General features: G+C 48.1%; 1 protein-coding gene and 1 long non-coding RNA gene across 6 annotated transcripts in view; one reads left to right on the top strand and one right to left on the bottom strand.

The window, feature by feature from the left end:
- The window catches only part of akap13 (A-kinase anchoring protein 13), a 92603-nt gene extending 83067 nt beyond the window's left edge, over positions 1–9536 (top strand). For 4 of the 5 annotated variants that reach the window (XM_042109236.1, XM_042109238.1, XM_042109239.1 and 1 more), the window contains 8 exons: positions 151–339; positions 468–632; positions 754–815; positions 1049–1093; positions 1340–1390; positions 2204–2701; positions 4996–5350; positions 6486–9536. In XM_042109236.1, coding sequence (XP_041965170.1) covers positions 151–339; positions 468–632; positions 754–815; positions 1049–1093; positions 1340–1390; positions 2204–2701; positions 4996–5350; positions 6486–6544 — 1424 coding nt within the window. In that variant the 3' untranslated portion in view covers positions 6545–9536. Of the gene's footprint in view, positions 1–150; positions 340–467; positions 633–753; positions 816–1048; positions 1094–1339; positions 1391–1479; positions 1759–2203; positions 2702–4995; positions 5351–6485 lie in introns of those variants that run through there. The other variant, XM_042109240.1, reaches the window with a different exon arrangement.
- Positions 9537–11220: 1684 nt separating this feature from the next.
- LOC121724197 lies at positions 11221–12027 on the bottom strand. The gene is made up of 2 exons (XR_006035155.1): positions 11873–12027; positions 11221–11590 (listed from the first exon to the last, which is right to left on the bottom strand). It is a non-coding gene; the product is annotated as an uncharacterized LOC121724197 (long non-coding RNA).
- Positions 12028–12959: the final 932 nt, after the last annotated feature.

The raw sequence follows: 12959 nt of genomic DNA, 5'->3' as shown, positions 1-12959 counted from the left end.
AGTGTCCAAAAGTGTCGGAGCACCCCTGTCAACGGCATTATATGGTGGGGGGAAGATTTTCCCTGAAGCAGCTGAGCGTGTGTTTATCCTACATTCTTATATCCTCTCTCTGCCTCTTCCTGACCTTGACCTCTGACCTCTGACCCATAGATCTCCTGCACCGGAAGGATGAGCAGATCCTGGGTCTGCTGGAGGAAAAGGTAAAGCTGTTCCGGGAGCTGTGCGACTGCGCCGCGCCAGATGACCTCATCCATGCGCTCCGCTGCCGCATGATGTTCCGTGCCACGCCCAGCGATGTCACCAAGGGCGAGCCAATCATGAAGGACGCTCTGAAAGAAGGTGAGGGTTTCAAGCAGGGAAAGAAGACTGTAAAAAAACAATACTAGACCAGGGTTCATCTCCTGGGCTAAATGGATGGTCTAAACTGTTTGTTTTGTGTGTGTGTGTGTGTGTGTGTGTGTGTACAGTGGAGACCCTGCAGGAGCTGGTGAACAGGAGTGTTGTTGGAGCTGTGGGTCATCAGATGTCGTCGTGTCAGGATCCACCAGGGGGCAGTGTGGGGCCAGTCTGCCTCCCCCGACGTGCTGAGACCTTTGGGGGCTTCGATAGCCACCAGATGAACATCTCCAAAAGTAAGAGCCAAACCAAACCTCCACAGAAACCACCTCAACTGACCCCCAACACACATCAATTGTTGCCACAAAATTGAGGTGACTTGGAAGGAGGTTTAATATCGTTTATAATTCTCTACAGATGGAGAGAAAGATGAGGGTGAGGACTTACGAAGAACCGAATCGGACAGTGTGCTGAAGAAGGTGTGTGTGTGTCTGTGTATGTGTTTGTCCGTGTGTGTGTGTCTATGTCTCTGTGTGTATCTATGGGTCTGTCTGTGTCTGTCTGTCTGTCCGTGTATGTGTGTGTCAAAATAAACGTAATGTACAATGCAAATTAAATGACAAACATGCTTATTTATCATGTACATTGCAGAGTAGTTTGATGAGGGCTACACAGCAGGTTTTGACGCTGCAATTGCATCTTTTGTCCACAGGGAGGCAATGCTAACCTTCTGCTCCTACTCAAGAGGAATAGTGAGGTAGGTCACACTCACACTCACACACACACAGACACACACACACACAGGCACACATACACACACACACGCATACATAGACACAAACACACACACACTCTCTGATTTATACGTCTGCCAGTTCTTTGACTAGTGGTAATCGTTAAATGTGATGGCCTGTAATTACTTTACTGTGGCTGATGAATAGAGTGCTGCTGAGATGTGTGTCCCTGTGTGAAAATGTCCTCTGCTCTCTTCCTCCTTCAACAGCAGGTGCTCAACAGCGTCATCCACCTGCACGATCTTCTACTCGCCCTGCAGGTAGGCCTACTCGTCTGTCATCATCACCTCATCATTTCTCCTCTCCTTCCGCAGTGCTGTCTCTATCAGCCCATCCTCTGCTTCTGCAGTGCTGTCTCTATCAACCCATCCTCTCCTTCTGCAGTGTTGTCTCTATCAACCCATCCTCTCCTTCTGCAGTGCTGTCTCTATCAACCAGTCTTTTGCTCTGTACAACTCAGTTTTCATCTGTCTTTGTTGTCATCACTCTCTTCCTCTGTCCTTCAGTTCTGTGATTGTTGAAGTACCATAGCAACTCTTATTCATCCTTAGAAATGAATGACAGACACAGACGCAGACGCGCAGACACACACGCGCAGACACACACGCGCAGACACACACGCGCGCAGACACACACGCGCGCAGACACACACGCGCGCAGACACACACGCGCGCAGACACACACGCGCGCAGACACACACGCGCGCAGACACACACGCGCGCAGACACAGACACGCGCAGACACACGCACACAGACACGCAGACATAGACACACAGGCCCAGCAGATTGAAATCTGTTATCTTATTCTCCTTCCCCCTTTATGATCCAATTTCCTCTCTGTGAGCCCTGTGAACCCTATTACTGGTGCTGGTGTTTTGAAGAGGTGGAGGTGTTATGTAGCCATATGTTTACATTCCTCTCTCTCTCTCTGTCATCTCTCTCTCTCTTTCTCTGTCATCTCTCTGCATCCTCTCTCTCTCTCTCTCTCTCTCTCTCTCTCTCTCTCTCTCTCTCTCTCTCTCTCTCTCTCTCTCTCTCTCTCTCTCTCTCTCTCTCTCTCTGTCTACCTGCAGGCTGTGGTGGTCCAGCAGGACTCCTTCATTGAGAACCAGCGGCAGGCCCTGACCCAGCGCTCCGCGTCGTTCTCCTCCACCTCCTCCGTCTGCTCCTCCTTCTCCTCGTCCTCCCGGCCGGCGGCGACGACGACGACAGTGTCGGCGGCGGTCACCCCCACCAGCAGCGGCAGCAGCCCCGGCGCTGTGGCCGAGGTGGCGGAGCAGGAGCGGGCTCTGGCGGAGGAGCGGCGGCGCTGGCAGGGCAGGTGCGAGGAGCGCGAGCGGACGCTGGCCGAACGGGAGCAGCAGGCGCGGAGGCTCGAGGGAGAGGCGGCCGCCGGCGGGCAGCGGCTAGAACAGGAGCAGAGGATGCTCCGCGAGCGCGAGGAGGAGCTGGAGAAGGACTTCCGGCTGCTCCGCGAGCGCGAGGAGGAGGTGCACAGGGAGAGGGAGAAGCTGCGCGACGCTCAGGGCCGACTGGAGCGCGAGAGGGAGCAGCTGAAGCAGCACACACAGGTGACCGCTGCTTCTGAGTACGCTCTTTCTGTGCAAGGCTAGGCCAACAGCCACTGCTGTCAAGTCATCCCATGATGGTTTGAAGATGGCGCCATGACAAAATGTTGTATGATCTGTTGTTGAATGACAACTCCAAAGACAAGTGAGTCATTTACCAGAAGCAGACAGGTGTTTATCTGTCATAGTCACTTATCAGAATGACCTAATCAGTCAGTTAGTAGGCAGATGTTAATCTGTCATAGTCATACTGTACATACTTCCTTGTCAACACACATGCTTGGCCTTGCTGCATACACACCTCTCAAAAGCTCCTCTTTACTTTGATATCATGAAGTATGGAGCTTTGTGTTGCTCAGTTCCATGTAGTCCGGTGTTGGTAGGTTGGTGTAAAGCGTTTTTTTTTTTTTTTGTTTTTGCCCTTTGCCTTTGTGATTGAGACTCTTCCACTTTTGCCCTTGTGTCTGAGACACTTTTGCCCTTGTGTCTGAGACACTTTTGCCCTTGTGTCTGAGACAATTTTGCCCTTGTGTCTGGGAGCGTGGTGGTCGGGAGGGGAGCGTTGCTGTCTTCTGTCCATCCCAGGCCACCAGGGAAAAGGGGACGAGCGTCATCCTGCTCTTAAGCTCTCACCCCGTCCTGCGGTCAGGACGTCTCGTGTCCACTGGAGTGGCAGGACGCCGTTGCTCACCCTCTTCTGGCTGCAGTCGCCGCGGCGATGTGCGTGTCATGCTGACAGCTCATGTGGAGGGGAACACCCACGGCGTGGGGCGTTTGGGGCAGGAAGTGGATGCAAATCCACTCCGGGGGAACCGGCTGTACTGCAGACACTAAGCCCGGCCGACCCGGCCTTTTCCTCCCTGATCAGTGTTGGGGCTTAAGAGACTTAGTGCTGCTTCACTGTGCGTTCATCCTTCATCCTGTGTTGTTGGAGCTTTTTTTTTTTTTTTCATTTTGGTAATGATCTGCCAGCTAAGTGTGCTTTGGTATTACACTGAGCTTATGTAACCGCTCAGAGACTCTGTGCTGCAGGTTAAGTGCTTTATGTAATGCTTTAACCCCATGCTGGCCTGCATCTTAATCCAGCCCTTGCACTCGCTGTGTACTCAAAACAACCTGCCCTGACTCCTTGGGTCTCAATGCTTACATACTTTTATGGCTCACTGACTGTGTGTTTGTGTTTGTGTGTCATAAACCTGTGGCTACCTGTAGGTTCAGTCAGGAACACATTTCTTTCTGGAATGACAATAATTAACAGCGTTGTGATGTTCTGTAATCACATAAATCAGAGAGTTCTCTACAACACACACCTTGCAACCTAAGTACTTGCTCAGCAACCATACATCCTATACACACAGACTGCTTTGTCAGTGGCTTTGCTTTTCAGTCCAGGCTTTCCAGTTAATTAATTACTTCCTTTTTTTTAACAATCTTCCATATTTGTTTTTAGTCATGCAGTTTACTTTTTCATTATTTAATTTTCATGCTATTTATTGCTGCACATAGATTATGTATTCCTGCTTATAAAGCACTTTTACCTGCACTTGGCATACGAAATGTGCTGTTGAAGAAAAGATGAATTATTCATATTTATTAATATATCTTCCCATGGCACCTGGGCTATAGGAAGTCATGGAGAATTCCACTGTAGCCTGCATCCTTGGGGCTGGTGTCTGACTTTGTTACTTTTTTGTAATTGTTGTGTTGAGGCCAAATCCCAGTAGTGTGTGCTCTTTATAGCTATTGGGTATCCTGAGGCTATCCCACTCTAGCTGAATGTTACAGTTGTTTCTGTAGACAGGGTTTCCCTGGGTCCTTGAAATCACGGAAACATAAATTTGAAAGGCCTTTGAAAGTTTTTGAAAAACATACATGAATAATAAAGGTAATTGAAATTTATGTATTTTGAGTCAGAAAAGGCAAAAAGACCACATCGTCTACAATCACTGTACAGTACAGCACAAATGTTAAGTAGTGTTCACACATTCTCAAACTATGATGTTTGGATCCTTGCATTTGATAGAATTGGGCCTGGAAAGTCCTTGACTTTCAGGAAGATGGTGTGGTAACCCAAGCTTTCCAGTTAATTAATGGTTACCCTGTGTTAAAACCACTCCTAATACTGATGGTTAACCTCTCTCTCTCTCTCTCTCTCTCTCTCTCTCTCTCTCTCTCTCTCTCTCTCTCTCTCTCTCTCTCTCTCTCTCTCTCTCTCTCTCTCTCTCTCTCTCTCTCTCCTCTCTCTCTCTCCTCTCTCTCTCTCTGTCTCTCTCCCTCCCTCTGTCTCTCTCTTACAGGAACAGCTGTGTCGGCTGCAAAGGACCCCTTCCACCACATCGGAGGACTCTATGAAGTTCCAGAGCTCCGGCTCGCTGGACCGATTCCCTGTGGCCGGCGCCGGCGACCTGTCTTGCTACTCCACGTCCCCAGCCACCGGCAGCGCCGCGGCCAAGGACCTGATGTCCAGGGTGGACTCCAAGAAGCGGAAAGGGAAGAGCCTGAACCCCTTCTCATCTTCCTCCTCCTCCTCTTCCTCTCCCACCGTGTCGACTCCCCAGCCGATGCCCAGCCGCCTGCTGCAGCTCACCAAGCCCAAAGACAAGAAGGAGAAGAAGAAGAAGAAGGGCAAAGGTCAGTCCTCATCTCCCACAGGTAACACACTCACCTGACCTGCAGAACCACTCTCTGTCCAGCCACTCAATTTTACAGTGTCGCCTATTGCCTTTCAGCTTACTGCATAAGAAGGTGACGTTTGTTGCAGGAGTACCGGTAGTAGTATTGACCTCCTGTCTGTGGTCAGGACTGTTTATTTTAGGAGGCTTTTAAAAGTAAAAGGCCTTCAATTATGAAGATGTGTAGTGAACAATTCTGAAGGAAGACTGTTGCTATTTGAACTCAACAGCCAAACAAACCCGTTTTAGTGCCCAGGAACATTTTAGTTGTCAAAGATGGATCCGTGATTGCTCAGGAGACATAGATATGATCTTATGATCTTATTAGAAACATACATGGGCTTTGGTCCAGCAAGTTAAGATCACATTACGGCTGAGAGTCACAATCTGTGCTAGCATGATGATTAGATAAGAACACAGCTTTGCATGCGTGTGTGTGTGTGTGTGTGTGTGTGTGTGTGTGTGTGACTCAGTGGCATCTGGTCTGCTGGGACCATTGTTGCTGCCACCGTATCTGCCACTGCCGCTGGTTGGGAGGCGTAAAGCATGGTGACATGCGATGGTGGAGCGGGAGTTTAAGAGTGTCTACTTCCCCATGACAAGAGAATTATGTGGAGTAGACACGCAACATAAAGACTCGAACGCACTACTGTCGAGATTCTGCCATGACTAGCGCAGTCATTACCCTGGCTGTCATTTAGCATAATGCTTCAGTGGGCACGGTTTGGGTTGGGGAGGGTGGGGGGCGGGAGGGTGGGGGGGGCGGGGGTGAAGACACGTGGCTGTGGCGCGGGTGGGATAAGAAAGGAGAAGATTAGTATCTCAGGCCTGCGCTGAGGAGTGAGCTCTTAAGCTGGTGTCACTTTCTTTCTTATTTTTTACACTTCACCGAGTTCTCCAAAAAGTACTTATTCATGATCGATTCCACAAAACTTGCCAAGTTGCCGCCAATGACGACATATGCGCAGTTGGCACGGATAAAAGCTCAATGGCTTTTTAACTTGTATATGTTTGCCATATGTTTCGCTATGCATTGCCATCATCATAGGTAGTGCCTGATACAGTGTTTTGTCAGTATCATGTGGTGTGACCTTCTGATTTGTTTCCGTCCGCAGACGCTTCCAGCACTGAAGCCACAGACGCCTCTGGGGAAGGACCGGTTTTCTACTGCTGAAGTCCTTCACTCTCATCCAGGTCCTCCAGTATCCCACAAGCCCCCTCTCTCAGGATCAGCCTTGCAAGACCCCACCCCCAATACAGCACCTAAATGTGTGGGATTCCAGGCTGTGTTCTGCCAAAGGATTCCCACATCTGTCAGTGCACTAAACTCAAGACAACCACACACACACACACACACACACACACACACACACACACACACACACACATCCAGATGCAGCCTGACACACCCACTCTGGACCCTTTGAGAGTGTACTGATGAAGTGTGTGGTGAGCTGGTTGCTTGGTGATGTGGATTGGATTTGTTTGGACTTGACTTGGCGACATGCCGCTGTATGTTTAAGAGGGACTTGAGAGGAGTGGTCATCATGGTCATCTTCATCCCGAGGAAGAGGATGAAGACCATGCAAAGACTACAAAAGGACACCTCTGTCATGAGGAGGAGAAAGAGACTTGCACCACCTGAGAGCATGATGTGGAAGAGACTGATGTGTCATCAGAGAGGCTCTCAGCCCCATATGGTGGCCATGTTGTTTTTGTGTGAGACCCTCTGAGAGTGATTAGAGGTCTCAGAGGACATTAAGGGCTTATTAGACCGAGGGGGGGGAGAATGGCCCCGCAAGGGATGTCGTGAGCGTGGAATGGAGGGGGGGCGGAAGACGTCTCCAGGGTGCAGGTGTGGGAGAATGGCCCCGCAAGGGATGTCGTGAGCGTGGAATGGAATGGATGCATGGCACAATTTGAACTCCTGTGTTTGCTTGAGATGGGAGAGGAAGCTGAAGAATGCAATGTTGAAATGGGCCATCGGGTGGCCAATCACACACACATACATACAAACACACATGCATTTGCTTAGACATACACACACAATTGGAAGAGACAGGAACAGACAGGTAGATTACCAAAATTAAGTATGTGACAATTACACATTTATAAAGGAAGAGATTGTAAAAGGATAGAAAGTGAGATTGAAAATAGGAAGTGAGTTAGGATGAAAAAGTTTGGGAGAAAAGGAATGCACACACACACACACACACACACACACACACACACACACACACACACACACAGAGTAATGAGTGCCGTCTTCAGCTATGCTTTAGTTTATATTCCCCTCCCTATTTTGGAAAGCCACCAGTCCTTTTAGCCTTATTTTACCCTAACTGCCAGCCTTAATGCAGTTTTTCAACACGTTTTGAGCACTTTATTAGCACACAGTTTCAAATGAAAACTGTCCTCTTGGAGTCGGAGACCATCCATCAGCTCCACTAGGTTTGTGTTGTCAAATCAAAAATCTATCAAGGAGACAATTATGACTTTGAGACCGAGTTATTGTATTTTTTGTTTTTGTTTGAAATCATGTAATTTGTAACATGAACAGTTTGAATGGTATGCGGAGCTAGCTTCCACATATTAAATAATATCCCAAAGGTCTAACTCTGGTACTGTCTCTGCAGGATATGTGTGTTCACGTGAGTGTGTTTTCATTGAGGTGCTATCAGATTAGGACATATCTGCAATGCAAGGAGTTATTGCATCACAACGCTCTCCTGTACAGAGAGATGCAGAGGTGCAATTATGTTGATTTGCATATCAAACCAAAGACCCATGAACAGACACAAGTGGTTCTGTGTCCAGTTCTGTGTGCCCCTTTTGACCTGTGCTCAGACCCTCACACTTCTATGACCTTTTACCCCGAGCGGTCTTTAAACCGCACATATCCCATGATTCCCCTGCCTGCCGGTCAGGCCATGCCCAGCTTGAGAATGTTGAGCCCACTGCACATGCTCAGATGCAGATGTGGGGAAATGTGCTAAACTGCTTTATCCATCTCTTTAATTCCTTTCTCTCTTCAGGTCATTATTTTAATTTACTTAACATTTTTCATTTTTTTTTTTTTTTTTTAACTGCATGTGTGGAGAGGCAATGCCCCGCAGTACTGCAGGGATCTGTACTGGGACCCTGTATGGATTTATTTCCTTTCTGTCAGGGAGGCAGACTGTGATTCATTAGAGGCTGGACCCCCAGGGTTCCATGATGGGGGGGGGGGGGGGGGGGGATTCGATGTGGGTGGGAGTTGGTGGGCAGAAATGAAGCCATCCACTGGAGCACAGCCTCAGCAGCAGATCCAGGATCAGACGGATGGTTACAGGGGAGGCAGTCAAAATAGCAGGGCAGGGGCACGTGCAGTTTTGTCATTTCACCAACAGAGGGAGCTGCAGAAGTCTGTCTCCAACCATCAATGTTGTGAGCACATCTAAAGATGGTGAGAAAGAGAAATGCTGAAAGAGAAGATAGAATGCATGAAGGGGGGAAAAAACAGAAAGATTGTCATTATCTGAAAGGGAAAAATCTTCCTTTTTGGTAATGTTTACTCAATTCAATTCTTTTTTTTTTTAATCCCCGGGATTTATGGGAATCTTGGCATTCCTGGCCTCTGGATGATCGGAAACTCAAATGTTGAGTTTAAATCCACCTTCACCTCTTCCTGTTTGCCTTAGAGATGGAATGTTTGCCATAATGCTTTCTTTATTTAAGAATCTGCCTTTTCAACCAGCTTGAATAATTAGGGCCTGGATACTCGAAGAAAATGAACCTGAATGAATAAAAGTCAAGCACAGTGAAATTTCTCCTAGAAAAAATTAATGCAAAATATTGAGTGCACTATTGTTCTATATGTCACATTGTGTGGGGTTGAGAAATTGAACCTTTGTGTCACAATTTGAAATGATTGTTACTAAACACAAAGCAAAAAGGTACAGGTTCATCCTATTTGTTTTTCTTTTGTTTTTGTACAAAAAAAGGGCAAAAAGTACTTTTGTAAATAGTTGTTATGTAAAAAATAAATTATGAAGTATGAAATATGGATTTTTTTTGTTGGTGTTTTTGATTTAAGCTTTTTGTAACAAGGCTTTATTTATCTGTGTCATTTTCTGGACTGTACATTCGAACAAACCAAACCACCTTAATAAATAACATTTACTGTACATTTGTTTGTGTTTTGAGTGACTGTATGCACTGATAAGCTGACTGATGAGAGGTGGATGACCTTTGCTTTCAGATCAAGGTTGAAGTCCCTCCTTCTCTCTTCTCCCTGTTTGGTCATCAGGTTGTTGTTGTAACTGTTGCCATGGTTGCACTGTCCAACTTTTCTGTCCTTTCATCCGTGGCCTACTGGTTAGCACTTCGGACTTGTAACCGGAGGGTTGCCGGTTCGAACCCCGACCAATAGGCCATGCCTGAAGTGCCCTTGAGCAAGGCACCTAACCCCTCACTGCTCCCCGAGCGCCGCTGTTGTTGCAGGCAGCTCACTGCGCCGGGATTAGTGTGTGCTTCACCTCACTGTGTGTTCACTGTGTGTTCACTGTGTGCTGAGTGTGTTTCACTGATTCACGGATTGGGATAAATGCAGAGACCAAATTTCCCTCACGGGATCAAAAGAGTATATATACTTATACTTATATATATATCTCTTTACACACTCTCTTGCCTCCCCAAGTGCTGTCTCTTCATCTCAGTTCTATCTCTTCTCAGTGTGATCTCTTCTCAGTGTGATCTCTTTTTCTCAGTGCTATCTCTTCTTCTCAGTTCTCTCTTCTTCTCAGTGCTGTCTCTTCTTCTCAGTGCTATCTCTTCTCAGTTCTATCTCTTCTTCTCAGTGTGATCTCTTCTTCTCAGTGCCATCTCTTCTCAGTTCTATCTCTTCTCAGTTATATCTCTTCTTCTCAGTGTGATCTCTTCTTCTCAGTGCTATCTCTTCTCAGTTCTATCTCTTCTTCTCAGTGCCATCTCTTCTTCTATGAGCCAGATGTGAGCTGCATCACCTTATTACATTGGCAGCAGTCTAACCTCTCCCCCACCCCCCTCCCCAAACACCCACACACACACAGGACTGATGATGTGGGCCTGTGAACAAGTCCAGCAGACTGCAGAGAAGGTCCAAATTTATGTACACAGATCTGACTGAACTAAAAGTGAGAAGTGCTCATCAGTTCACTGGCCTTTCGAGGAGAGCCTTGGCGTGAAGGCGTGAATGGAAGCTAAGGATGGGACATCCGTAACCAATGACATACTCATATTTACACACACACACACACACACACATATAAATGTACACACTACACACTGCTGTCTGCCGCTGCTGGAGAACAAGGTTCTATGGGTTGCATAAATGTCTTTGTTGTGTGAGCAGATCAGAATGCAGTGTAAATGAGTCCTTTTTCAGCGTAATTGCTACTCCACTGTTTATGTCTGCCCGTCACATTATGTTTCCATTTCAGTGAGTATAATCACCTCTTCACATCTACTTTACATACCACAACCACACTGTCACTGAAGGCCTAACAGGATGTGTCCAGAGGACATTCCATTCTGTGTGGAGCCTCGGATCTGGGCCCTGCAGACAGTCGGCTGAATGACCACTTAGCAGATACTCCAGACAAACGGAGAGAGAGAGAGAACATAGTGATGTGCAGACCCGGTAGGCAAATTGTAAGAATACTGCCAAAATACTGTTATTTATAGGCTAATATGTATTCAAATGTAAGCAGATTCATATTTTTTTGTTTGTCACTCCAGATATTGGCTATGAAAAAAAGGTGCAGTGGAGAAAAAAGACCACCAGGTGAGAAAATGGACTGTTTTTCACAGATATCAGCACTTAAGTGTTGCTTTGATTGCATTTACATTTATTTATTTATTTCCAGAACATTTCTATCCAAAGTGACTCCCACCACAATAAATGCTTCTATCATTCTGTTGTTATTATTGCAATCACTAATGGAAGGAAATGAATCTGTTCCAGCCTTTTTACTCAGTGCTGTGATGAGCTGGGTAAGATGCTTCTGAGCCCCGTCCATCTGTCACCATGGCAACAGGAAGCAGGTGGCTGTAATGTGGTGAGTCACCTACACATCAATGTTTTTTGTTTTCTTGTCCAGGCTGTGACTGCCATTGTCCATCGTCAGGTTATCGTCCATGTTGACCATGTCGTCTGGTGAGGCCCCTTCTAAATCCCCCAGCACATGAGAAGCAAATGGCTCTGAGGAGGAGAGAGAGAGAGAGAGAGAGGGAGAGGGAGAGGGAGAGGGAGAGGGGGGTGGAAGGAAGGGGGTAAGGGAAAAGAGAGGATGATGAGAAGTTGGAGAGCAATAAAGAGAATAGAACAGGAGAAGAAATGAAAAAAGAATGCAGAAAAAGGAGGGGGGGATGGGAGACTGATGAGACTGTAAAAAAAGATGTCCTTTTAGAAGGCTTTTCACGTACACACACACACACACACACACACACACACACACACACACACACACACACACACACCTACCTTCAGGCAGAGACTTTAGCGGCAGATTCCATCAGTCACTTGCCCTCCTGCTAGAAAGGGTCACACACACACACACACACACACACACACACACACAAACACACACCTCCATCCTTGTCTCATCAGCATCTCATCATATTTCACCTGAGGTTGAAACCTCCTTCCCCTCCTCTCCTCCTCCCCTCCTCTCCTTCTCCCCTCCCCTCCTCCTCTTCCCTGCCCTCACTACCCTTCTCTCCTCCTCTCCTCCTCCCCTCCTCTCCTCCTCTTCCCTGCCCTCACTACCCTGTCTCTCCTCCTCCCCCTCCTCTCCTCCTCCCCTTCCTCCCCTCCTCTCCTTCTCCCCTCCTCTCCTCCTCCCCTCCTCTCCTCCTCTTCCCTGCCCTCACTACCTGTCTCTCCTCCTCCCCCTCCTCTCCTCCTCCCCTTCCTCCCCTCCTCTCCTCCTCCCCTTCCTCCCCTCCTCTCCTCCTCCCCTCCTCTCCTCCTCCCCTCCTCTCCTTCTCTCCTCCTCTCCTCCTCCCCTCCTCTCCTCCTCCCCTTCCTCCCCTCCTCTCCTCCCCTCCTCTCCTTCTCTCCTCCTCTCCTCCTCCCCTCCTCTCCTCCTCTTCCCTGCCCTCACTACCTGTCTCTCCTCCTCCCCTCCCTCTTCCCTCCCCTCCTCTCCTTCTCTCCTCCTCTCCTCCTCCCCTCCTCTCCTCCTCTTCCCTGCCCTCACTACCTGTCTCTCCTCCTTGGTTTCTCTCTCTGTCTCTTGTCCTCTCCTCCTCCCTCTGTCCACCCCTCACCCCGTGTTGCCTCTCCTCCTCTTCCCTCTTCTCCTCTCTCTCCTCTGGGTCCTGTTCCCTTCATCTCCTGCCCTCTGGAAACTCTATTTATTTCCTAATTGATCCTGCGGCCCTGATTTGCTGAATAGGCCAGTTTTTAGAGGAGGTTCCATTACTGCAAAAATGATGAGGGTGGTTGTGGGGTGGTGGTATGGGTATGTGTGTGTGTGTGTGTCTATGTGTGTGTGTGTGTGTGCATGCGTGCCTGTGTGTATTGATTGGTCCACGAGTGACAGGGAGAAAGATGGGATCATGACTCA

The sequence above is a fragment of the Alosa sapidissima genome, chromosome 11 (assembly GCF_018492685.1).
Source record: "Alosa sapidissima isolate fAloSap1 chromosome 11, fAloSap1.pri, whole genome shotgun sequence".
Taxonomy (NCBI): domain Eukaryota; kingdom Metazoa; phylum Chordata; class Actinopteri; order Clupeiformes; family Clupeidae; genus Alosa; species Alosa sapidissima.
This window is presented reverse-complemented; position numbering and strand designations above follow the sequence as displayed.